The sequence below is a fragment of the Ahaetulla prasina genome, chromosome 12 (genome assembly GCF_028640845.1).
Source record: "Ahaetulla prasina isolate Xishuangbanna chromosome 12, ASM2864084v1, whole genome shotgun sequence".
Classification (NCBI taxonomy): domain Eukaryota; kingdom Metazoa; phylum Chordata; class Lepidosauria; order Squamata; family Colubridae; genus Ahaetulla; species Ahaetulla prasina.
In genome coordinates, this window is record NC_080550.1 from 25,704,402 (window position 1) to 25,731,116 (window position 26,715).

At 48.6% G+C, this 26,715-nt stretch overlaps 1 protein-coding gene and 1 pseudogene across 1 annotated transcript; both read left to right on the top strand.

Moving 5' to 3' along the window:
- Positions 1-245: 245 nt before the first annotated feature.
- Positions 246-2,220, top strand: LOC131184315 (U6 snRNA phosphodiesterase 1-like). The gene is made up of 3 exons (XM_058155453.1): positions 246-421; positions 1,209-1,369; positions 2,123-2,220. The coding sequence occupies exons 1-3, from the start codon at positions 273-275 to the stop codon at positions 2,218-2,220; spliced, it is 408 nt and encodes a 135-aa protein (XP_058011436.1). The 5' UTR covers positions 246-272.
- A 6,573-nt stretch (positions 2,221-8,793) lies between these two features.
- On the top strand, positions 8,794-25,577 carry LOC131184421 (matrix metalloproteinase-15-like; annotated as a pseudogene).
- Positions 25,578-26,715: the final 1,138 nt, after the last annotated feature.

Sequence of the window (26,715 nt, forward strand, 5' to 3'; positions counted from 1 at the left end):
AGCCCAGGCGCCGCTTCCTAAGCAGGAGGGAGACGCCTCGGGAAAGAAAGGCCTCCGCTTCCCCTGGCTGGTGAGGGAGCCGGAGCGCCCGAGACGGAGGCGGCCGCTTGGCCCTCATCGCTCAGTCCACAGGGGAACCACCGGAAGTAGCCCACCGGAAGAGGACCGGCGGAGGCGACTCTATAGGCCGTAAAGCCTCGGGGGGGGGGGGCGGGGCGCGCGGGAGATGTCATTTCTGCGCAGGCGTGACCTTTCCGCTTCCTCTTCCGGCCATGAGGGCGGCGCTGGTGGACTACAGCAGCTCCGGCTCGGAGGGCGAGAGCGAGGCCGCCGCCGCCCCCCGGGAGAGCAGCAGCAGCGGCGGCGGGGACTCCCGGCCTGGCTCGGCGGCCGGCCGCGGGTTCTTCCCTCCGGCCAGCAGGTGAACTTGAGGCGGTGCCCGTGAGGCCCTGGGCGCCTCCGCTCTCCCGCGCGGGAGCTCTTTTCCCGGAGCGGAGGCTGGTGCCCGACTGCGCCTGCGTGGCGTTCGTGGAGCCCCTTGGCAGAGCCGGCCGGCCCAGGCTCCAGCGGCAGCGGGTCGCCTTTCCCCTGGGTGGCTGCTGTGGGCCTCAAAACTCCGGCTGGGCCGAAGCCCCTGGAGGCTGTGAGGCCGCAAGAACCTCGCCACGTGCCAGGAGGAGGGAGAAGCACAAGGACTTTCCGGGCTCCGTTGGTCGAAAGAGCCCGAGGCCTCTTTGCGTTGCAGCACGAAGGCAGCGCCTGAGCCATCGGGGGGCGGAAAGCGGCAGAGCACAGCCTGCATGGGACTCGCCTGTTGGTGCGATAAACTCCATAAACAACAGTCAGTAAAACCACAAAAAAGCCAACCTGTTTCAAGCTATCCCAGCCAGACTAGCAGTCCTGGAAAAGGCGGTTCTGCTCTCTCTCTTAGCCCCGTTAAGTCGCCTTTTTCCTTAAGGTGGAGAAATTTCTCACTAGACAAGCTGCAATATTCCAGGGCCTGTTTTGCCAATTTCTTCACTTTATATCAGTGGGGGAGGGGACCGTCCTGGAAAACCTCTTTGCTCTGCCCTAACTGGAGAACCCCACCCTTTCCACTTACCCTAACTGGACAGGTGGTGGTGTTGCTGCTGCTGGACAGGGATAGAGGCTGTCTCCAGGCTGCTTGTCTTCTGGTCTTTGAGCAACTCTCTCCATCCATTTTGCAGAGCTGCAGTGCCCCCCCTCCCCTTGCCAGACAGCGTGCGGAGGATGTTCAGGGAGCAGGAGGAGAAGGAAAGGGTGGTGGATGACTCCAGTAAACATGAAGGCCGCCTGCGGACATTTCCTCATGAACGAGGCAACTGGGCAACCCATGTGTATGTGCCATGTAAGTCTCTCTTGATGTTTCACCCCTTCTCTGGAAGAGGAGTGGAGGATTGGCCCTGGCCGTGGGAATCTTTATGGTTGTCTTGAGCAGAGTGGAACACTGGAGCAAGGCTTTCTTGGCTTCTGACCTGCCCAGAGACTAACGTTTCCAAACATTTCTAAAGCAATGGAAGAACTTTGGGTTTCTGGGTGGGGGAAATGAAAAAATTGTGGTTTTAATGTGCCTGGTTTGGTGCATTCCTTTCCATAATAAGCGCTTTGTTGATTGGAGAAATGGATTGCAAAATTGAAGGAACTGGTGGGGGAGTTAACGTCATTCCCCCAGCCACCCATCATAGTCAGATCACATCCTGGTGTCCTTGACTACAGGGAGACCATTGAGTGGACTACCCTGGCAACTAATGGACTCAAATGGCTTTCAGAGGGAACTGGGGGATGTCGGTGGGGGCCGCGCAGAGGAACTTGTTGAACACCCAGTGCACAAAGCTTGGTTCCCAGTTGGAGCATGCTGCAGGTCCAAGTGGGATGCCTGAAAGGTCTTGCTCACTTATCTGGGGATAGTTCGATTCTGTTCGACCAAGGAAGTGAACAGGTTCTCAGCGTGGACAATGCAACCATCTGTCAATTAGACTGTCCTCTGCTGATTGGTGAAAGCATCCAGGATGGTGACTGGGGAGTCCCTGGTTGGTCTCTTCCTCAAAAACCATTGCTTGATCCCACTTGCCTGGACACTTTTGTCCCATTTCCTTTTTAGGGAAGCTGTTAGAGAAAGTGGTTACTTGGCAGCTTCTGGGGGTCTGGCCCGCTTCCAGTCAGGACGTAGGCTTGGATATGGGACAGAAACAGCATTGATTGTGGATGATCTATGGTATGATTCTGACCACCCCAAGACAGAAGCGATGCCAATGGACTGGAAAGCATACAGAGAAAAGCCCCCCTATATAGTGAGGGGCTTGCGGGTGAGATCCTACAGAGAGCAATTGAAGGGACGGGGCTCTTGAGCCCGAAGAAGAGGAGAGCCCTTTCAATCTTTTTTTGTTTTTGTTTACATTTATACCCCGCCCTTCTCCGAAGACTCAGGGCGGCTTACAGTGTATAGGGCAATAGTCTCATTCTATTTGTATATATTTTTACAAAGTCAACTTATTGCCCCCCCAACAATCTGGTCCTCAATCTTCCATGGACAGAGGTGGATTTATTTTGCACACTGAAAATGAGAATTTCCTGACAGTAAAACCTGTTAAGTAGTGGAGTAGGCTAGCTCTGGAAGTTGAAGGGCTGGACAACCATTTATCTGGGAGGGATCTGGGGATTCCTGGACCTGGCAGAGAGTGGATTGGGAGGCCTGACAGTCAGTCTGCTGCATGGTAAATTGTCAACTCAATCATACTGGCCATGCCCTCCCGTGGTGGCCATCTTGCAAAGGTCCTCCCAACCCTGGGATTCTAAGTACACCTTGGGCCTTTCTGGCATCCTTGGCCAGGGCAAAAAGCATTTTTAAGGCATTATTAGAGCACATCCTGTAATTGCTTGTTTGCAAACTGTTTGGGATTGACTGCTTTGGGAGGTTACCTGAGTTTAGGTGACGAGCAGATAAGCAGATGGCAGAAACAGAAGCCCCTCAGGTATTGATAAATGCCTGTGGGGGAGGAGACAGCATACATAAAAACTCACAGGAGAGGACGCCTGTTGTGGCTGCAAGCAGTGGCATTTTTCTTCTGCAGAGTGTTTCTCAAATTTGGCAAGTTTTAAGTTGCATGGACTTCAACACGCCTCCCACCGACCCGAACGCTCCCACAGAGAGGGACTTCTCAGGGTGCCGTCCGCCAAACAATGCCGGCTGGCGGCCCCCAGGGGAAGGGCCTTCTCTGTGGGGGCTCCCACACTCTGGAACGAGCTTCCCCCGGGTTTACGCCAGATACCTGACCTTCGGACATTCCGTCGCGAACTGAAGACATATCTTTTTATCCGCGTGGGGCTGGCTTAAATCGGAATTTTAATGTTAAATTTATTAATTTTTAAATGGGGTTTTTTAGTATGGCAAATTTTAATTTTCAGGCTAATTTAAATAAGTTTTTAAATTGTATTTTAACTTGTATTTTGTATTGCTGGTTTTATCTTGCCTGTACACCGCCCTGAGTCCTTCGGGAGAAGGGCGGTATAAAAATCAAATAAATAAATAAATAAATAAATAAATGAATGAATGAATAAATAAATAAATAAATAAATAAACTCCCAGAATTCCCCAGCTGCGAGTTCACATATCTTACTCTTGCCGAGATTGAGAGCCTCTATTCTACAGTCACAACAGAGCAAAACAATGATGTTGCAAAGGGACCATAAGCTTCTGCTTTTTCCTGTGTCTTGTGTTGGCCTTTGTGAGGGGAAGGCTTTTGTTTGTTTTTTAATTATGTTATATCTACAAAGAGTTTTTTTTGTATTTCATGCCCCAAGGCAGTAGAAAGCCATGGTGCTAATTTTCACCAGATGTGACAAGAAGGCAAGAAAATGGCAGAGCTGTTCACTGTGGTAGAGCTCCGGTCCCCTCTTCGCTCATATGACCGTTCATGATGCCCAAGAAGCACCTGTCCTTCAGGAGTCCCTGGCTGTATTTCCCGCGCGTGGAAGTGGCAGTCTTTGGCGTCAGGGACATTTCTGATAACATGTACTGGGGGCCCTTGCAAGATGGCTGCCATGGGAGGCATGACTGAGTTGCCATTTACCATGTAGCAGACCAGCTGTCAAACTGCTGTGGGCCGTCCCAGAGAGGCTCTGTGGGGCCCAACATGTTGCTGCAAGCTTCCATTCCCATCATTAGCTGTGATCTTTGGAGATCAGACTGGTCCCAACTCTGTTAGCCTTTTGTAAGGCCCTAAAAACCTGTCAATTTCTCAAGCCTGGGGTGCTGAATGTGCCAAGGACCCCGTTTCCTGGCTGGATTGCTAATTGGCCAAGTATCTTGCTTTTGTGCATGTTGAATTGGATACTTTCAATGTTTTTCACTGGTTTCCTGTTTTTATTGTTTAAAAAAAATTTAAAATTTTTTTTAATTGTAATATATTTTCAGAATTGTAAGCTGCCAGGGTCATTGAGATGGGCGTCTATAGAAATTGAACTAGTAAATAAATTAGGTGACTGTCCCCAAATCTCAGCATGCAACGAAGGAGGGGAAAATAGCACACTGATTAAATTGGCATAATTGAATTGGGTTTGAAGCTTGGAAGTGTCATCAGAAAGTCCAGGAGAAGCAGAGAGGTAGCCCTGACCCGCAATCGTCTTGGGTCTCTCTTGTTTCTGCCTTCTGTTTCCAGATTAGTTGGAATCTCTGCTGTTTTTCAGGTTCATCTTCAGAGCTGATCAAGTGAAGGTTTATACCAATGAGACCAAAACCAGGTGGGTGAAGAATTGTTGATCTCCCCCCTCAAAGAGAGGTGGAAAGTCTTGTGGGCTAGAAATAAAGGAACTGGCCATTAGTGTGGGAAGATTGCTTCAGTTGCATTAGCAAAATATTTCTGGATATGAAAAGGAGGAAGAGCAGACAGAGGATGGGCAGGTGTGGTCTCAGCAAGTTCCATGTGGCTTTTCCAACTCCAGGATAGTCTCTGCTCAGGGTTTTTTTCTGAATGGATGTGCCTCTATCCTGAAGAGGAGGCCATTGGCTTCCATGGCACAAGGGCTGTGGAGACTGGCCGAGGAAAGGAGATCTCTTGGAAACGTTTTACATGAATCACCCCCCACTTCAGGAGATAGGGTTGGAGATGTCTATTCATCCTAACAAGGACTGCAATTCCTTGTTCCTATTGGAATCCCTGCACCACCAGCCCCCTCCCCAATTTTGCCTCCTTCCTTCCTTTCAGCCTCCACCAAGGTCCAGGGCATCCCTGCTCAGCAGATTTCCTCCATTAAATCCTCCTCAGCTAATGCAGGTGGTGCTTCTTTAATACAGTTGCCTTCTTACCAGAAATTGGTCCTTTGCTTTTATGCTGCCTCTTCTTTTCCCTGAACTTTAAAACCTTTGTGCTGTCAGTTTGGCATCACCCGAAAGCCACGCACCACTCCAAGAAAGCCTTTCTGTTTTCTGCAAGTGCCCTGTTGCCATGCTCTTCTCTTGTGTTTGGGAATTGAGTGGCTGTCCATGCAAGATGTTGACCATGGAACAGCTGCTGCAAGTTACTCTCAAAATCTTCTTGCAGGACCTTTGTTGGCTTAGAAGTCTCTTCAGGACATTCTCAGATGTTGGAATTCAGTAGTACCAATATCTGTTCTTTTATGAACTCTGGAACCATTTGCAATAGGAAGCCCAATCTCTGGAGCTGTTAGTCAGAAAGAAATGTGGCCTGCCATCCTTATGTTTGGCTGACGGCTATGCTGTGGACCTTCCTCTGATCTTGACCACTGGTTGTGGGACAGGCCCTCATTCCACATCCTCCTTTGGTGTGTGGGTGGATGTCAGAAGCCCTCGGAGGCCATTCTGGAAACAGGTAACCAACCTGGTAGCCTTTAGCTTTTGGGAAACTCACTGCCAGGCAAGGAGGAGGGATCAGTAATTAGCCTTGAGTGATTGCACAGCCACAAGAGAACTAGGGCTGACTGTTTGTTCCCAAGAGAAGGCAAGCAATCTGGAAGATTCTTGTATTATAGATAGAACACAACAAAGTAGTCCGCTTGAACCCTACATTTTTAGGTCTGATTGTGTGTGGCTGACATTAGCAGAGAGCTACATGAGACAGTTTGGTTGCCATACAGGTCATTCTGTGCCCCAGTTTTGAAATGGTTCAAACTTCAGACATGTTCAGGATGGATCCATGTTAGTCTCAGATCTCTACCAGTCAGGTTAGAAGACCCAGTTTGCTCATCTTTCTTTTTTGATGAAGCCTGGAGTGAGTGTAAAGACCCAGCTGGCTGTGAGGGGTACAGAGGAGGATGGTGACCAGAGATAGCATGAGACATGCACTGATTGGCTTAAACAATCTCTGCATTTCTTGACACACCTTTTCAACTTGCAGATACGCCCAAGTCATATAGCCTTTCCTCTCCAATTTCCAAGAGCCTTACAATTGTTTTAGCCGTGGAAGACTGAGCAGGCGATTAGGATGAAGACATGTGAAGGGGGCTCCTGGCTTTTTCAGGGGTCCAGTTGTGTAGGCTTTAAGCAACTTGGAATGAGGTTGGGGACCAGTGGATAAGCAAAGAACTGAGCCAAGCTGGAGGCAAAAGTTGGTGCTGATGAATTCTGCCAGGCTGTTCTTATTTTGCCTCCCTGTTGTTGCAGGAGATTGTGGATGACTTTGAGGACTCCACCCACTTGCTGCAAATTCGTGGGACTGAAGTCCGTTGCAAATCTGGCAATAAGGTCTTCTCCTTCCCTCTGAGATAGAGAAGCCCAGGAACAATAACAGCTGACTTGCAATAGAAACCATCGGCCCTTTTCCAAAGCTGGTCAGAGGTGCCACCGGATTCCCATGAAGTCCACTGGGAGCTCAACTGCCCGTGGCAGCAGCAGACCATCCAACAGCACATTTCAGAGCCAAGGCAGTTAATGCCCTCAGGCCTCTGCTAGGCCAGCTCCTACTTCGCTCCACTGCAGTTCTCAGCTGCTGGGGAAACACACCGTATGGGAGCCAGTGAGATGTTTCTCCAAGCTGCAGGACTTCGTTTTGTAGAAGGGCGAGAGGCCCTCGGAGGATGCCTCAGGCATGGCGTCTGGTCATTTTGAGAGTGAACCACAGGTGAAATGAAGAAAAGGAGAGCCAATTTTCTTCATTGTCGATTTCAGATGCGTTGCTGAAAGGGTTCATCGAAGCTTCCTGGAGAAGTGACTGCTCAGAACCTGCTTTGATTGTTCCGTTGGGATTGTGGCAAAAAAATCATAAACAGGATAAAGTAAGAAATGTGTATTGGAGCATTGGAGTTAGATGAGCTCTCCCGTGCACATACTGACAAAATACTGAATTCCTCTAGGCCAGAATCCAAACTAAGCCTTTCATTTGTCCATCAAAAGCACAGCAGTGGCCTTGAACGGCATTCAGATGTGCCCAACTCACAAGAACTGGAAAAGGTAAACTCGGTGCAATCCATGCTTATGGAGAGGAACTGGGCAGGGCTGTGGAACCTTGTTCCCCCGAAGAGTATGATCTAGGTAATTTTGAGATTTGTTTCTCACATTCTCATGATCCAAGAAAGAAACTTCTGAATGCAATAAATCAAAATACTGACTGAGAAATGTGGTGGGGGCAGATTACAGAATTGAAATATGTTGCAAGCTTTTGGCTTCGTTTCTTTTGGCCCTCCCTAATCGGGATCCCTCCAGTAGCGCCGACTTCAGCTCCTGTGAGCTCCTGTCTTTTGGGGATACAGCAATTATTGCCAGTGTCGTCCTGGTGGGCTTTGGGTCCCTTCTATTAAATGTCATGTTATGGGAAGTGTGCCTTTTCTGCTCACCCCATCCCCCGGGGACTGGGGTTCCCACTGAGGTTCCCAAATGCCCTCAAGAACTCCGATGTGTTGGTGGGACCCCCCCGCTGGGTTTACTATTTGATTGTTTTAGTCTGGGCTGCCCAGGGAGTGTTAGGTTTTGGCTTTATTGTTTTCCGTTTGTAAGCTGCCTATATTCTGTGGGGTGGACAGCTATAATAAATTGAAATAAGTAATGTATTTTGTTATAGAAAGTGTACTAAGCCAGAACAAAATGTGAATGTTAAGGGAGAATCGTTTTCAATGTCCAATACATTATTTCTTTTGTAACTAATGAATAAAGACTAGATTGTCTGCTGTCTGTCTGTTATATGGAACATTCACATCACGTTAAAAATACAAGAGATACAAATATAAAATATTTTTGATTACAAATGCAATTTTTGCTTCATTTGTCTCCATTATAGGTTCTGTTTTGGTACTCTGTCACTATATGTTGGATAGTTGGTTTTTTGGCCCCGTAGTTACAATTTGGTTGATGGTATTTTGCCTCACATAGGGCATCTGCAGATCATCCATGGCTGGGGCAAATTTGGTTCAGTCTTGTCCATATTGCACAGGCTGTCCAGGTCAAATCCTGGTGGCTTTTCCAAGATGAGGGGCAAACTAGGAGACTGAGATCAGAAAAGGCCAAACATGGGCATCAAGTGTGCTTAGAAGAGTTGCAGATTGGCTCTTGTGGTACCCCTGGTGTTCAACTGTATTTTGAACTTTTCTTTTTGCATTGACACTGAACTAACTAGAACCTCTTGAAGAGCATCTTATTCCTGTATTTGGCCCGCGAAAGCCGCCTCCAGTTTGCAAGAAAGTTCAGGATGCAGATGAAAGGGGCAGTTCGACAACCAGCTGCGCCTGTTCAGAGGCAGCTCCTGGCCGGCTGCGGCTCGGCGGTGCAAGAGGCGGGTCCTCCCAGAGGCGCTTCCTCGGCGGACCTCGATCGCTCCGGGGCTCCGTTCGCCTCCGAGACCGGCGGCTCCTCTAGCCCGCCGTGCACAAAGCCCGCGAGCTGCTCGCCGAGAGGCGGCGGTGCGCTGGCAGCCCCGCTGCGCCCCGGCTGGCCGTTAGGCGGCAGTCCGGTCCGCGCCCGCCGAGAGAGCCCAGCCCGGGCCGGCCAGGGGCGCAGCGGGCGGTGCTTGGCGGCTGCGGCTCAGGGGGCGGGCGGGCGGGGCGGCTGCGGGACCGAGCCCCGCGCCAGCCCAGAAGGCCGCGGCGGGGACGGCCGCTCCAGCCAGCCAGCCAGCCGGCACCAGCATGGGCGGCGGGGCCCGGTTGCTGCCGCTCCTGCTGCTGCTGCCGCTGCTGGTCCCGCGGGGCTCGGCGGGGCCGGTGCAGAGCGAGGCGGAGGCCGAGGTGGGTGCGGGTCGGGGCGGGCGGGGGTCGCCGACCGGGCGGCGGTTCCAGCGGCTTTCGTGGCCGCCGCACCTGCCGCGGCCCCGGGCGCAACTCTCGCTGCCTTGCAGGTCTGGCTGCGCTCCTACGGCTACCTGCCCGCCGCCCCCCGGGAGCCCTCCACGCTACGCGCCGCCCGGAGCCTGGCGGCCGCCCTGGGCGAGATGCAGGCCTTCTACGGCATCCCGGTGACCGGCCTGCTGGACCAGGAGACGCGAGCGTGAGTGCCGCCTTCCTTCCCCGGCTGGGGTGGGGAGGGGTCCCGCTCCCGCGGGGGGGCTTCGGAAAGGCCCGGCCCTGCAGGCGGCGCCCGGCGGGGGAAACGGGGAAGCCGCGCCGCGCGATCCCGAAAGGCTCCCCGGCACCGAGCGGTAGGTGGCCCGAGGCCCCGCTGGAAGCCCCCCCGGCCCGCAGGGCGGCTGGAAGCGGGGCTCAGCCGGGAGGGCGCTGCGCTCCTGCCTTCCCGTCGGAGCCGAAAGCGGAGGGCGGCCGGGCGTGGGAGCCTCGGGCTGCTCGCGCGGGTCCAAGAGGCGGAAGGAAGCCGGCAGGCAGGGCGCGGGCTCCGCCCCCTCCCCCCCCCAGCTCCCCCTGACCCTGCCGGGGCTCTCCGGGCGCCTGCTGCCCCCCGGTTGCTTTGTGGCGCCCCAGCAGCGAGAGCAGATTCTGCCCAGCGCCCCCCAGCAACCGCCCTGGGGACAAGGGTCGCCCCAGCCAGCCAGCCAGCCGGCAGCAGCCCAGCCCGTCCCCACTTCGGCACTTTCCTGGGATTTGCCAGAGAAGTTTGGAGGAGCCGGGATCTCACTGGGAGGGGGGGATGCTTTGCTGCTGTAAAAGGTAGAAAGAAAGAAAGAAAGAAAGAAAGAAAGAAAGAAAGAAAGAAAAGAGCTTTGCTCCTCCCTGAAGCCAGGCTCCTTCCTGGTATATCTGGGCGTTTGACAAAGCGGGCAGGGTCACAACAGCAAATCTCGCCTGGCAGCTTCAGTCAAGGTAGCCAGACAACCCTTGAATTCCTAGCAGATTTTTTTAATTTGCATTTATATCTCGCCCTTCTCCGAAGACTCAGGGCGGCTTACACTGTGTCAAGCAATAGTCTTCATCCATTTGTATATTATAGACAAAGTCAACTTATTGCCCCCCCCCAACAATCTGGGTCCTCATTTTACCTACCTTATAAAGGATGGAAGGCTGAGTCAACCTTGGGCCTGGTGGGACTTGAACCTGCAGTAATTGCAAGCAGCTGTGTTAATAACAGATAGACTTAGTCTACTGAGCCACCAGAGGCCCTGTTCACTTCCTTGCCCCAGTTGTGAGTGGAAGGATTTGGTTCTGATGAAGTTTCCTGGCCAGCCAAGTTGGTGAGACCTTGGGAAGAGCTGCACCAGCGCAGATGGCTGGTTGGAAGAGAAGGAAGGTGGCTTTTCTGTCCCAAAGATGTCACTGCACCATTTGCAAGCTTTGCCTGCTCACCCTTCTCCCTCCATTACTCAGCTCTCTTGGTCCCCTCCCTTATTTGAAAAGTACACAGTTGGCAGAAGCTTTAGGGATGGGAAGCAACAAGTTGCCTCTTCATCTGACATACAACGGAACCATCGTCATCTTGAAGCCTGCAGCCTCCTGGCTAAAAGGCCCATGTTAGTCACTTCAGATGACATTCCGGGTGACAATTTGGAAAAAAGAGTCATTCGTCCTTTATCCTCACCAGCATTTTTTTAAGGTAACTCTTTCTTGAGGGTTGTTCATAATTTTAAGGTCCTGAACTCATGATTGTTAGGAACCATCACCTCTTATCTTAGACCCAATAGATCATCTTTAAAGGACATGCATAGTCAGAAAATTGGACTTCAAAGGAACTTACAATTTGATCAAAATGAAAGGAGGAACATGAATATTCAATTGCCTATCAGATTTATCAAATATGAATATTCAGTAATAGCAATAGCACTTGACGTATACCGCTTCATGGTGCTTTACATCTCTCTATAAGCGGTTTACAGAGTCAGCCTTTTGCCCCCAACAATCTGGGTCCTCATTTTACTGACCTCAGAAGGACGGAAGGAGAGGCTCCAGTGACGTCACCCTCCTGCTGGGTGCTCAAACAGAGCACTCCGTGTTAGAAGATTGTAAAAGTCAGTGAAACAGAAAATAAATCACTGTTCACTGAGCTTAGCATAATCTCTGGGTGAAAGAGATTATCAGAATTGTGGAAGAGTGGCAGGTCTGACAGGGGGTTTGCTCTTAAGAGCGAATTTTCCTGGATTTATGACCCCACCGAATTCCACCTTCCAACTTCAGCACGCCCTGTTTTTATCAGGAAAAGGAGAGGAATGTTGCTTCTGCTCTAGAGAACTTATTAAATTGATTGATATTCCAAGCAGACGGAATTTCACAAGCGTTGAACTTTGATGTAGAATCAGCACGGCAAGTACCGACTCCCTTTTGAAATTTGAAACCTTTCTTTGTCTTTGATTAATTGACTTTAAAATGGCGTCTAAAAGTGAAAGTAAAATTTTTAGTACGATGAAGCAGCGTTACTTGTGGATTGTTACAAACGGAGTTTTTTATACTGAAAGGAGGGAAGGAGAGTTATTAAGTTTGAATTCCTGATTCTTTTGAAGACAGAATGGCAGCTAAACCTTTAAAGCCTTCTGGAAGAAGGGATCTGAACCAAGTCTTGAGGAAATATTGAAAGAACAATTAAAACTTTCTGAAGATAGGCAAAAGAGATGATGGAGAATTTTAATGCAAAAATAAGAGAAGATATTCTTATGGCAGTTCAAGGACTGAGTAAAAAAATTGAAGGATTGGAAGTGGAAATGCAACAGATCTCTCAGTCAAATAAGCATTTAGAAGATGAAATGAAAGGTGTTCAGAAAAAAGTGGATCAAAATGAAGATCAGGTTGTGATATTACAATATAAACTTATGGAAGGAGCTCTTAGAATTCGTGGTATGCAAGAAGAGCGTGGAGAAGACTTAAGAAAATTATATCAGAAGCATTGGCTGAATTTATTGAAGCGGACCCCAAGAGGTAGCTTACCAAATTGATAAAATATATAGAGTTAATTCTTGGATTGCAAGACAGAGAAAGCTTCCTCGGGACATTGTGGTTTATTTTGTGAAAAGGACTATGAGAAATCAAATTCTGCAAGTTTCATATCAGACAACTTTAAAAATTGGAGAACAGGAGTTGAAGGTGTTGAAAGAGATTCCTTCAAAGATGTTAAGAGACAGGAAGAATTTGCTTTTTACACAAGAACTTAAAAAACATCAGATTCAATTCAGATGGGAGGTGCCAGTTGGACTGACACTATTCTATCAAGGAAGGAGATATAGAATTGACACGGTTTTAAAGGCAAAGGATTTTCTTTCTACAGTTTTGAAAGTCGAAATAGAAGTGATAGAAAACTTCAAGAGACTCAAGAAGGCGTGGTGACCCAAGAGCCTTTATTGCTGCCAGTATTAGAGGAACCACAAGAGCAAAGGGTGACAAGAGGAGCCCTTAAGCGTAAAGAAGAGCAACAGTCTCAAAGTAAAAGTCAGGATCCCATTATGGAAGCTGTGGGAGGAGCTAGACGGAAGATACCGGAGGAGGAGCTTCCGTTGTCTGCTTCAAAGCTTCAGGAGGCCAGTAATGGCAAATAGAATCTTGTCATGGAATGTTAATGGCTTGAATTCAGCTCAGAAAAGAAGGAAAATATTTCACTACTTGAAACAATTTAAAAATGATGTGATTTGTTTGCAAGAGACACATATAAAATTATCAGACCAAAAATATTTAGTTAATTCAAAATTGGGTAACCATTTTGTTGCATCAGCTTTGGAAAAGAAGCATGGAATTGTTGTATATATCAGGAAGGATATACCAGCTAAGCTAATTGAGGCAGATATTCAAGGAAGATTTATTGCTATTGAACTGGTGATAGATGCAAAAAAGACTTTGTTGATAGGTATTTACGCACCTAATCAGCAACAAGAAAAGTTTTACAAAATGTTACATGAGAGGTTGACCCTCTGGGATTATAGTTCCTTTATTTTATTAGGAGACTGGAATGGAGTAATTGATACAAGAAGGGATAAGAGAACTTCCTCCAAGAAGATACCTATACATGCAAAATTACCAAAATCTTTTTTTGAAATGATGGAAGACTTTGAGTTTAGAGATATATGGAGGTTACGGAATCCAGATGAGAGAGATTTTACTTTTTTTTCTGATAGGCATCAATCTTTTTCACGCATTGATTTTATTTTAATTTCTAATGACTTGCTTTCTAGGGTGAAGAAAACGAAGATATTTTCGAGGTGTTTAACTGACCATAGCCCAGTATGGATGGAATTATTACAAGGGAAAAAAGGTGGTAGAACATGGAGGTTGAATGAAAATCTGTTTAGATATGAGGATAATGTAACTTATTGTAAGAAACAGTTAAAAGAATTTTTTGATTTTAATATGTACAAAGGGACACCTATAGGAACTGTGTGGGAAGCGAGCAAAGCGTTTATTAGAGGGATATTGATTTATTTGGACAACAGGCAAAGGAATAATAAACAAAAGCAGCGAAGATATTTGGAAGAAGAAATTCAAAGGAAGCAACAGTTATTAATTCAAAACCCACAAGATCATAAACTTAAAGAGGCTATAAAAATATTACAGAGTCAATTTAATATGTTAATGGCAGACCAGGTGGCAACGAATATACAATATGCTAAACATAATACTTTTAGTAATGCAAATAAACCTGGGAGATGGTTGGCATATAATTTAAGGAAGAAACAGAAAGCACGTGACATACAAAAAATAGAATATAAAGGTAAAGAGACATATCAACAGGATAAAATTAAAAAGGCATTCTCAGAATTTTATACTGCACTATATGCAAAAAGACAAAATATTGATAGGGATATTTATGATTATTTGAAAGATTATAAGGTGAATATTCTAACATTAGAACAGAGGGAGGAGCTGAACCGCCGATAGCTACTGGAGAAATAGTGGAGGCAATTAAACAATTAAAATGGGAAAACCCTGGTACAGATGGTCTTACAGCAACTTATTATAAAAAACACAGGATGAAATATTAGGCCCACTTAAAGAATTATTTAATCAGATACAATTAGGAGTGGAATACCCCGTCATGGAAAACATCTTTTATTTCACTGATACCGAAAGAGGAGCAAGACTGCTCTAAACCTGGTAACTATAGGCCGATTTCACTTTTAAATAATGATTATAAGATTTTTGTAAAAATAATAGCAAATAGATTAATGTTAGTTTTACAACAAAGAATTCATACTGATCAATCTGGTTTTATAAAAGGGAGGCAGATGAGGAATAATGTTAGACAGATTATTAATATATTGGAATATTTGGAAAAGAAGAATACTTCAGGCACTTATTTTTTTGGATGCAGAGAAAGCCTTTGATCGATTGCATTGGGATTTTTTATTTAAATTAATAGAGAAAATGCAATTTGGAGACTGTTTTATTAGAATAATTAAAGCGATTTATGGAGAGCAAACAGCACAGATTATAGTAAATGGTAGTTTGACAGAAGTTATTAAGATTGAAGGAACAAGACAGGGATGTCCCTTATCACCATTATTGTTTGTTTTGACTCTGGAACCATTATTAGATAAAATACGAGAATTAATGAAAATAGAGGGAATTAAGATTAGACAATATGAGTACAAAGTTAGAGCTTTTGCAGATGATGTAGTGGTTACGTTAATGAATCCTATAAATTCAAGTAGATTTTTGTTGGAAGTAATTGATAAATATGGAAAGGTATCAGGATTTAAAATAAATCAGAAAAAACAAAAGTGATAATTAAAAATATGTCTATACAACAGAAACAAAAACTAGAGGAAATGACAGGATTTGAGGTAGTAAAAAAGGTTAAATATTTACGGGTCTATATTAGCTCATCGAACAAGAAACTTTATAAGAATAATTATGACTTGCTATGGCAAAAAGTTCAGAATGATATGAATGGCTGGAAGAAATTGCAGTTATCCCTATTGGGAAGGATTGCTATTAAAATGAATGTGTTACCTAGATTTTTGTTTCTGTTCCAGATGATACCTATAATTAAAAAGGATAAAAATTTGGAAGATTGGCAGAGTGGGATTAATAAATTTATATGGCAGGGTAAAAAGGCGAGGGTTAAAATGAAAATAATACAGGATTCACGGGAAAGAGGTGGTTTAAGAATGCCTAATTTTAAACTATATTATGAAGCAGTAACCCTCTCAGTAATAAGTGACTGGTTTAACTTAACAGAGGAAAGAATTTTGAATATAGAAGGTTATGACTTGTTATATGGATGGCATGCGTACTTATTTTATGGAAAAAAAGTGGATAGGGCTTTTAAGAATCATGTGTTGAGAAGTGCTCTTTATGGTCTGGAATAAATATTCCTATAAATTAGATTATAAGATTCCTATATGGGCGAGCCCTAGACATGCAATAGAGAATATAAATATAGAACAGAAACAGGAAATGATTACATATAAAGAACTTTTGTATGCTGAAGGAGGTAGATTGCAATTAAAATCATTACAGGTATTAAATGAAGAAGGGAGGAATTATACTTGGTTTCAATATGGGCAAATAAGTGCTAGATGGAAAGAAGATCAAAAAATTGGTATAATGCAAAGGGAGGAAAATTTAATAAAGCAAATTAGAAATCAGACCCAGGAGCATATAAAGAGATTGTATAATGTGTTGCTTGAAATAGATTCGGAAAAGGATTTGGTAAAGGATTGTATGATAAAATGGGCACAGAATATTCAGGAACCAATAATGTTGGAAACATGGGAGAAAATTTGGGTTAGAAATGTTAAGTTTACACAAGCACAGAATTTAAGGGAAAATTTTTATAAGATGTTTTATAGATGGCATTTAGATCCCAAAAAATTATCATGTATGTATCCTAATATCCAAGCGAAATGTTGGAGGTGTGATTGTGATGATGCTACATATTTTCATATTTGGTGGACTTGCAAGAAAATTAAGGTCTTTTGGATAAGAATTTGGTGGATTATTCAAAATGTACTGAAGAAGAAGATAAAGTTCCTGCCACAATTTTTCCTTTTGGGAATTATAATGGATTGTACAGGGATTGAGACTAAACTGATTTTGAACTTAATAACAGCAGCAAGACTGTTGATTGGACAATACTGGAAGAAAGAAGAGATACCTACAATAGAAGAATGGATATTGAAAGTTATTAACTTGGCTGAGATGGCTAAAATCTCAGCGTTTTAAAAGACAATACGCAGGAAAGATATTTAATTGAATGGAAAAAATGGATTGATTATCTACAAAACAGATATCAGATTAAGAAATATCAGATTGCCTTTGAATAATTAGAAAGTTATTTTATGTAATGGGGAGGGGGTTGGGAGACGAAAAGCTTTGGATGTGGTTATTTGGTTTGGACTTTACTTTGTGATTGAGCGGGGAAGCGGGGGGTGGGGGAGGGAGGGGGTTGTTTTGTTTTTTTTTTTTTTTTGGGAGGGAGGGGGAAAAAAGGGGGAAAATGTTTTTGTTTTTTTTAAAACTCTTTCAATAAAAAAAAAAGAAGGACGGAAGGCTGAGTCAACCTGGAGCCTGGTGAGACTCGAACTGCCAAATTGCAGTCAGCCGGCAGTCAGTAGAAGAAGCCTGCACTACTGCATTCTCACCACTGTGCCACAGGGCTCGTAATGCCCTATAGTTCGGTTAACGTCTCCAGCTTTGTTGCAGATTTATCAAAATATTTTCTGATGTTTTGGACAAATATGTAATGGTATAATTGGGGGACATGGTCATTTTTTTTTAAGAAATCTTATCTCTGTACAAGTCTCAAACATTTTTGAGAAACCTTGCAGACACAAACTTTTTACAATGGGAAAACCGCTGTTGATTTTCCAAAGTTGGACTGTGGGTTACCAGATCTCTACAGAAGGGGCTATAAAACTATAGTCTGTGTTCTCATGGCAGCCATCTAGAAATAGGACAGATGTCCAATGTTTTCTGAACTTTGCAAATTATTATAGAAACTGTGCAACATCTCTATCAAAACTCCTGAAGAGAGGACATAAGTTAAGATGGTCCAGCCAAGAAGAAGCAGGATTACAGGATTTGAAAATCTTTTTCTGTCCCTGTTCAGACAGCCAGGCTACTCTTGTCCCTCTTTGAGGCAACCACCGAGTGTGAAGCATTGTTCTCTTTCTAGTTGGAGTAGAAGACCTCCAAGGTCCCTTTCAGTCCTAGGATTCTATGAAAGGCCAAGCAGTGCTCTATTGTCTTGACTTCTCCCAGCTGAATGGAACGAGGACATTTTCCTTCACGGGCTGCTTGCAATCAAGGCAGTTTTCTGGCAAGGAAGGCATTTCCTAGAGGGAGCAACCCCTCCAGGGCACTCTGGGCATGTAGAGATTACAAGATTAGGCTGTTGGTTTGAGCTCCGAGCTTGGCAATTTGGTTGCCGACGTTTCGTCACCGTTTGAGGAGACATTATCAAAGTATTCACACGAGTGAGATCCCGGCTCTTCCAAACTTCTCTGGCAAATCCCAGGAGAGTGCAGAAGAGGGAAATGGCTGGGCTGCCGCCGGCTATATAATGACCACAATGACCAAGGGCAGGCCCAGAATAATGAGGGAGGCCTGAGGTCAAAAGTGAGCCTCAGAGTGGTTTTGTTCTCATGTTCCTTCAGTTCTCCTGTTACTTTCTAGAAATGTCAACATGCTTAAAAGTCTAGCGAGGAAGATCTTCTGACTGGCCTTTTTGCCGCTTGTCTTCCCTTCTCTGATTATTGTAACTTGCAGGTGGATGAAGCGTCCCCGGTGTGGAGTCCCTGACAAAATTGGGGCTCAGGTCAAAGCTAACATGCGGCGGAAGAGATACGCACTGACTGGACGGAGGTGGAACCAGATGCACCTGACTTTCAGGTACGTCCAGCTGTTGAGTAGCCTGAAGCGGAGCTACTGGGAGGCAGAGGCTGTTGTGGACCACAGCTCAGTCGCAGCTCTTTAAATGCTGAGTGAAAAGAGGTTCACGTACATTTGCTCCATGCCAGGATCTGATGATTTTGCCCGAGAGGGGAAGGGCTGGAGGCAGGGAGGAGGTTCACGGAGAGGAGCCAGGCATTCACTTCAGAAGGCCGAGTCTTGGTTGGGGTCATGGCTTGAACGTTTCCAAGACCAGGAGAACGAAGAAGGTCTTTGAAGATTAGGAATCTTACCTTCGTCTACAGATTTATTCTTGCATTCTGAATTTGAATTGTCCGAGGTGCACCTGAATTATGTTGATTGTACAGTCACAGGTTTGGTCCCTGCTGATTTTCCAGATGCTTGGAATAGCCGCGGTGTCTGGAGTCCCTGGAAGAAACATTCTTCCTATAGATTCTCTTAAGACTCTAAAGGCTGAGCAGATTTTGTGGCCTTCGTGGGAAATGGCCCCCCCTCATCAGATGCCCCCCTACCCTGGTCAGAGAGGTGGCAGCTGGGATGTATTAGACCTGTACAGGAACTGAGGTTCAGTGGCGGAAAAACCAAGCGACAAAGGTGAGGCCTGTGGATAAAAAGTGGTGATTCAAGGCACTCTCCGCTCTCTGCCTTCTCTGGAGCTCCGCACTGTCCTCAGCCGCTCTTCTGCCCCGGGACTACTCTTCACCTTTGCTGGAAGCTGCAGTGGTGTCTGCTGTTCTCTTGCATCTCCCTTTCAGAAAGCTTGGGGGGCAAGGGGGGGCTTGCAGCCCAGCTACTGAAGCATGGGGAACTGAGAGATGGAGGGGCTTTTGCAGGAAGTGGGGGGGGGGGAGGCTCCCTGGAGGAATTCCTGACCAGAGGCAGTAAGATTTCTCTGCGTTTCCCTGTCCTTTTTTGGCAGCATCCAGAACTATACGGAGAAACTGGGGTTCTTCCATTCCTACAACGCCATTCGCCAGGCTATCCATGTGTGGGACCAAGTGACCCCGCTGGTCTTCCAAGAGGTCCCCTACAATGACATCAGACAGAAGAGGAGAGCAGAGGCAGACATCATGGTGCTCTTTGCCTCGGGGTTCCACGGGGACAGCTCCCCCTTTGATGGCACGGGGGGCTTTCTGGCACACGCCTATTTCCCTGGTCCTGGAATGGGAGGAGATGCTCATTTTGACTTGGATGAGCCCTGGACGCTGGACAACAGGGACCTGTTGGGTAAGGGAGTTGTCCTGGGTAGGAGAAGGTTAGAAGGGAGACAGATGGGAGACTAAGGCAATGGGGATAAGTGGGGGTTGAACCCATTCCAAGAAAGTAGGTTGCATCGTCAGACAACCCCTCCCTAGTCTTCATGAGGATAAAGGGAGGGAGGGGAGAAGCCCATGCAGACATGCAGAATTCTATTTCTGTGGCTTTACAGTAAAATAATCCTGGCCTGGATGGTCTTGCTTTCTTACTCTGGTCTACCTTGGAGGAAGAAAGGGGAATAGGAGACTCGTGTGGGCCTCAGCCTGCCCAACCAGATGGCACTTCCCAAGCGATTCCCATTTATTCAGTCTTAAGAGAACACCTGTCTAGATTCAGCTGGCGAAACGTCCTGGGTTTCTATTTTCTTTTTTGCTTGACGATGTAGCTCTTCCGTCTACAGCAGCGGGCTCCTCTTCCTTCCCTGAAGCCAGCTGCTGGCCCAGGTGGTTCTTTGTTCACCCTGGATGTTCCTCTTCAAGGGCAAAGGGCCCCCTGTAACTGGGCAGGTGTGGGTCAGTGGGGTGCAGAATTTGGAGGCCTTCCAACTTTGCTGTTACCTACAGGGAACAATCTCTTCCTGGTGGCCATCCATGAGCTGGGCCATTCCTTAGGCCTGGAGCATTCCAGCAACCCCAGTGCCATCATGGCTCCCTTCTACCAGTGGATGGACACGGACAACTTCAGGTTGCCAGAAGATGACCTTCGGGGCATCCAGCAGCTGTATGGTAAGTGGCAACCGAGTGATATTCTGGATGTATCTGTGTGCAGGGTTCAGGTTTTAAAAAAAGAGGGATGCAGGAGAAATGTTGAAAGCTGCATGGCAGGTATCTAAAGATGCTACATGGATGGGACGCTATTTCCTTCTTCATCTCCTGATCAGCAGTGACCAAGTGGAGATGATGATCTTTGCGACCGTCTTCATGATATTTACCGTTCTATCTCGAGAACTGCCTGGCATCTGGCCTGGTGAGGGGTAAAAATGCCTGCAAGGCAACTACCAAGAGCACCAAGGGCTCCACCATTCAGCCCTGAGCTGCAGAGACTCCCTTCTGTTGGAGGGGGAAATGATAGGTCAGAGGGCGAAAATATTTACTTTTGGTGGTGGATAAGTGCTCCATTTGAGATTTGGTCTATATTTGAACAGCCCAAGGGCATCTCATGGCAGCCACTGGCTTGTTCCATTGTCAACTCTCCTCCCTGGGGATATTTTGGGTATTTTCCTGCTGGAAGGAAGATGAGTTGACTGTAAACAAAAGCTTATTTCTCTTTGTGGGCAGCCTGGGCTTCTTGGGCTACATTAGGCCTTCCTGGCATTCCTTCTAAGCCTCCAGAACGCCCTCAGTAGCTGGGCTCAAATACCTGTTTCAGCCTCAGTTTTTCAAAAACATTCAAATCCTGGGGTTTTTTTTTTCCTATCATGAACAATCTTCAAAGGAAACTTTGCAAGCTTGGTCTAGGCATTCAGTGGCCAGCTGCCTGTGGCCTTCGGAGGGCAAAGTTTGTTACGTTGCATTTTTTATTAAGCATTTCCAAGAAAAGGTGAAAGGAAGGAAAAAAGAAAACATAGCAGGCAAATTTGTATATACATTTCATATACGGTACACCATAGACGTAGGTCAAATTTCTCAATGTTTCATTAATTGTGAGTGTAAATGTAAAAACTACTAGTCCTTGTTAACCTCTGAGTAATATACGGATATTGATAGCCATTCTCAACAGAGCATGAACCATAAAGAGGCCAAGGTTTAAAAGCAAGTGAGCTCTGGCCCAGAGGAAGCCCCCCCACCCCCATCCGTGATCTGTGTGCTGGTCTTTCCTTTCCCCAGGGACACCAGGACAGCAGCCACCAAACTGCCGACTGTGGTACGGAAGCCAGACCAGAAGCCCCAGATAAGCCAAACCGTCCCCCCCAGCCCGGCCCCCCTGACCAGCTCGAGCCCAACATTTGCGATGGCGACTTTGACACAGTGACTGTTCTGCGTGGAGAGATGTTTGTCTTCAAGGTGCTCCTCTTTGCTTTGCTTCTCACGAAGGTTTCGGGGTGACTTCTGCGGTGGGGAATCCTGGCAATTCTGCCAACTGGGCGGTTTGTCCTGAAATGCAGGTAGCCGGTTCAGGAAGGCTCGCCTGGGCTTCAGCGAACAGATTGTCCCCTCGGCACTGCAGAGCCAAGTTCTGGCCCTTTCTCAAGAGCACAGAGACGCTCGCTTTGGCATCCTGCGCAGGAGCTGCTATTTCCTTGCCTGGCTCCTGGCCCCAAATGATGCCATCTCAGATGCCAGCTGAAGAAGGCTGGTCAGGCCCTTTGTCCCTCACAGTCGCCAACCAGTTTTCTTGGGTACCTGCAAGGAGAAGACGTAACCCCCTCTTGTCTCTTCTGCTGGACATTCATTCAGCAGTGACGTCGTGATTCAAGTCCATCAATTCTTGACCAGTTAAGAACCTGCCCAGCTCCTTTTGAAGGCCAATCAAATCTGTGGCCATCATCACATCTGCTAGTAATGAATTCTCTGGAACTGCTTCAGCTGGAAAAGATTTGAGATGGCTGGGATGAAAAGAGGCTCTGTGGGGGTCCTTCTCTCCCCTGCAGAAAGGCCCTGATCCAGAGGACCTCTTTGGCAGAGAGCCACCGGTCAGGAGGATCCCTGGTCCTGTGTCCCTTGGGCGGGGGGGTCACCATAGCTCTGGGGCCCCCTTACTTTTTTTTCCTCTCTGGCAAAAAGGTTGGAAAGGATTTCTGCCACATTAGGAAAACGAATTGCTCCGCTGGGATTTCTGTGGCCCTTTTGCAGAGTGCAGGTTTTCTGCTTTGAGTTTTGAGTGACTCCAGAGTCTTCAGCCCTTCACCAGGATGGGGGAGGATGGAGCCGCTGGTTCTAGAGGAGGGGCAGCCCTGGCCGGTATTTGGGCTGAGCAGGAGGCAGAAAGAGGGCTGCGTTTTGTCACTTCTAGGGTTACATTCTCCGGGTTTTTTTTATTTTAAGAATTCTTATATCTTAATGCCATCTGAAGACCTCTGTTCTCCTCTGGAGAAAGCCCAATGGATGCACAGTTGTGTTCTTCTCAAGTCAGTGGTTGGTTGCTTCTTTTCAGGGCCGCTGGTTCTGGAGGTCCGCATAACCGGTGCTGGCCAACTCCCCCATGCCCATCGGGTACTTTTGGAGGGGACTTCCTGGGAACATTGACGCTGCCTACGAGAGGCAAGACGGACGATTTGCCTTCTTTAAAGGTGAGGAGCTGCAGCCGTGGGCAGGGGGGGAAGGAAGAGTTTTGGCCGGGCCTGGTCAGAGGCTCCTCCTGATTCCAGCTCCAGGGCAGCCTTTCTGGGCCATTGATCAGACGGTCCCTCTGGAACCAGATAGCGCAAGGGCCCCGCCTTGTTCATGGGCACTAGACGGCCTCCTGTCTTCAGTAGCACAAGTTGGAGGTGGCTTTGGCTGTGTCCTCCATTGTGGCCCTTCTGGCTGTCCATGCTAAACTCCTTTGGAGGAGGCAACGCTTGCAGGGCCACACCTGACCAAGGTGGAAGTCGCAATGCCTAGGTGGTGCCTGGGAGATGGCGGGCCATCTGGGAACCTCTCCCAGCTGTAGCCTCCAGGACCGAAAGACGACTGGAATGAACCTGAAATCCTAATCCAAGGCAACAGGTTCCCTTTGCTAACTATTGCTGGGACTTGGAGGAAGACATGTATTCTGAAAGGAAAGTGCTTGTATAGGAGAGAGCTGATTAAGAAGGAAAAAGGAGGAGGAGCAAGGCCTGCAAACAGTCTCTTTATCCGCACAGAGCGGCAGGGGTTGAGGCCGAGGCCATAGGAGGCATTTCAGCCGCCACCATCAGAGAGGTTGGGGTTCTCTTTCGCATGGCAGGTGCTGTGAGGGCTCTCCCCCCCCCCCATGACACCTCCCTGGTGCATAGTTCCTGGGGGTGGGGAGGGGCAGTTGCCCTCTCTTGGGCTGGCTTCATTTCCCGGCCTGTCCTTCCTTCAGGCGGTCAGTACTGGCTCTTCCGAGAGGCAAACCTAGAACCCGGCTACCCGCAGCCCCTGAACAGCTACGGGCTGGGCCTTCCTCACGACAGAGTGGATGCTGCCGTGTGGTGGGAGCCCACGGGACACACGTTCTTCTTCCGAGGAGACAGGTGGGTCACGGGCGGCACAGCGGCCTCCTCTTCCTCAGGTGGGCTTCCCTTCAAGGTGGGCCCTTTCCTCTGCAGGTACTGGCGCTTTAACGAGGATGGGAGCTCCGTGGGCCATGGCTACCCAAGGAAGGTCAGCGTCTGGGCGGGGGTCCCTGCTGCCCCCAGGGGTGCCTTCCTCAGCCCCGATGCCGGTAAGGAGAAGAAGCCGGCCTGGAACATGGCGGGGGGAGCCAATTGACGGCAGAGGGGAAGGTCCCCCGGGGCCGGGCGGGGGCGGGGGGGGGTGGGGTGGGAGCAGCTTGTCCAGAGTGGGAGGCTGGGCAAGGGAGAAACTCCTGAGGGACAGATGAAGCATTGCCGAAGATTTGGAGGTAATCGGTGCAACAGCAATTCGTTCTTGAAAAAATGAGCATTTGCTTCATGCCTGCCCTACATAAATTAGGCTCGTCCATTTGGGCTGGTTTCTGCCGCCTGACCTCCTTCAGATCTTTGGGACTTGCACTCGTGTCCATGTCCAGTACCCTTAAGCCAGAGAAAAGTAACCCGGTTTAATAGCAGTCAGGTGTCACAGGTTGGCCCAATGCAGGGTGTGGTCCTTCTGTCTTGGCTGCACCTTGGTGAACACAGGCAATGGAGGCCTTCAGACAAAGCACCACTGCTTGCCTCCCTGCCTTGACCCCCCTCCCCCTCCTCCTGCTGCCCTCCCTCTCAAGGGCAAAGGCCCTGCTGAAGCCGCTGCTAGGACAGCCTTCCCAGAGGTCGGGGGTGCTTTGCAAAATACATTCGGTCCAGGGGATTTTTTTGTGCAGAGCTGTGCACCCCACGAAACCCCAAGAGCCTTGCAGCTGCAGTGGGGAGGGGAGGGGAGGGGAGGGCTTGGAGGCCTTCCTGACCAATTGCCCTCCTGCTGTCTTCCAGCCTACACATATTTCTATAAGGGCAGGTTGTACTGGAAGTTTGACAACGAGCGGCTGAAAACGGAGCCCGGCTATCCCAAGTCCATCCTGCGGGACTTCATGGGCTGCCAGGAGGAGGTGGCTGTGGAGCCGGACCCCGGCCATCGCTGGCCTGACACAGGAAGGCCCCCCTTCAAGCCCCGGCAGGATAAGGAAACGGAGGAGGACACTGCAGCCCCCCACCCAGGCCCGGAGGAAGAGGAGGAATCTGTCGTGGAGAAGGAGAGTGGGGGGCGTGGGGGGGAGGGGGCTGGGGACGTGGACATTGTGGTGCACATTAATGATTACCCACTGACGCTGAGCATCGTCATGGCTGTGGTGCTGCTGTTTCTGCTGCTCTGCGTCCTGGGCCTGGTCTACGTCATTGTGCAGCTGCAGCGGAAGGGCCAGCCCCACATGCTGCTCTACTGCAAGCGGTCCCTGCAGGAGTGGGTCTGAAGCCGGAGAGCTGCTGTGGGGCAGGGCCAGGAAAAGGCTCCTCTCCTTCTGCACCCTCCTGGTAACACGGCCATCTGGCTGGGGGGCACCCTGGGGCTTGCAGAGACTCTGACCCGTGGCAGGGGAGGTTCAGGGGCCCACATGTGGGGCTGCAGCCCAATGGCGATGCTGAAGGCTGAGCCACTTCTGGCTGGAGGGATTGTTGGTCTGGTTGAGCAAGGAGAAGAGAGGCGGCTGGCCAGGCGTAGCTTTTTCCTAAGTTGCTGCTGGAGATGAATCCTGTAGCTCTTTCTCTGAGGTCCTCCATCCACGGGGATCCAGGGGCAGGCCTCACTGTTTGGGATCTGTAGATCTTCTACACGTGTTCCAGAGACATGTTTGGATCTGCTGGAGGCAGGGAGATCCCCTCATGCCATTTGCAGCAGCTGGTCTTGGCCAGCAGTGGGTATCATCAGTGGCCGGTCGGCCAAAGGTGGAGGGAGGGGCTGACATCCTGAAAACCTTGATCTATTTTTGTACATTTTTTTTTCCCAGAGCCTCTTTGGTTACAAAGCTAAGCGTGGAGTATTTCTTTCTACTGTAATAATATTTCTATTCCTACTGATATTTACTCTGCTTGAACCCCTAGAGACGGGGCTCAGGCGGAACAGAGGCTTCAGCCAAGGTCTGGTTGGTGACCACCCAGCTCTAGGCCACCCCTTCCAGCCTTCCCTTGTCTTCCTGCTCCTTGGCAGGCCCCCAGGCCAGGCCCACTGCTGGCTTCTTAAGCCTGACTTGTACCCTTGGGAGGTGCTAGATGTAGCTCTCCACGAGGAGGGGTCTTTGGGTTCATCCTGAGGGCAGCCATCCAGCAAACAAGGAACAGGGTGGTGGGAGAAAAAGGATCTTTTTTCTGGATCTGTTAGCCATTGACCTGTGTTCAGGGACTTGAATGGCCACCAAATCCACTTGAAGCAATGAAACTCTGACTGCCCCTCTTTGGGGGAGGGGAGAAGGTCCTTGGGCAGTGGCAGATGGAAGGAACCGCCAGCCCAGCATATTCTACATGGGGGGGGGGGAACCCCCGACGGGCTTCCTGCCAAAGATGAGACCTTTGTGGGAGCAGGTCAGCGAGGCTGCAGCTGCTAAAAGAATTTCTGAGACACCGCCTGGCTGCAGCTTTCCACCCAGATGTGCTCAGGCTGTGTTGCATTTCTCTGGCCATCTGTCCATCCACACACAAACCATCACCTTGCCTTCCTTCTGTGCCTGGCTGTGGCTGGCCTTTAGGGAGCAGGCGGGCTGCAGTGGCCGCCCTGACAAGCCGGGCCTGGCTGTCTTCCTTCCCTCTCTTCCTTCCTTGTACCATCAAACATCCACTGGAAGCCTCCTGTTTAAGGCCGAGAGGGCCTTGGAGAAGGACTGCCTCCTACAGCCCCTCCCTCTCCTGGGGGCTGCCATCCGGATCTGCTGCGGTTGATATTTGGCGCATTAGGGAGAGCAGCCAGGTTGAGGAGAAGCATTTTCTGTGCACTGAATCCAGCAGCTTGTCTGCTGATTGGGGAGGCTGGAAGAACTGATCCATGTAACACGCATAAACACGCAAATGGTCATCATTCACAGGCTGTCAATAAAAGTCATTTGTGCTGACGCTTTGTGTAAGCTGCTTTTTCTTCTGCATGTCCTCGAGCTGGCTGCCTTTCCCAAGAGGAAGCTCCTCCTCCTCCTCCTCGGACGGTGAGTAGAGGACCAGTCCAGCCTTCC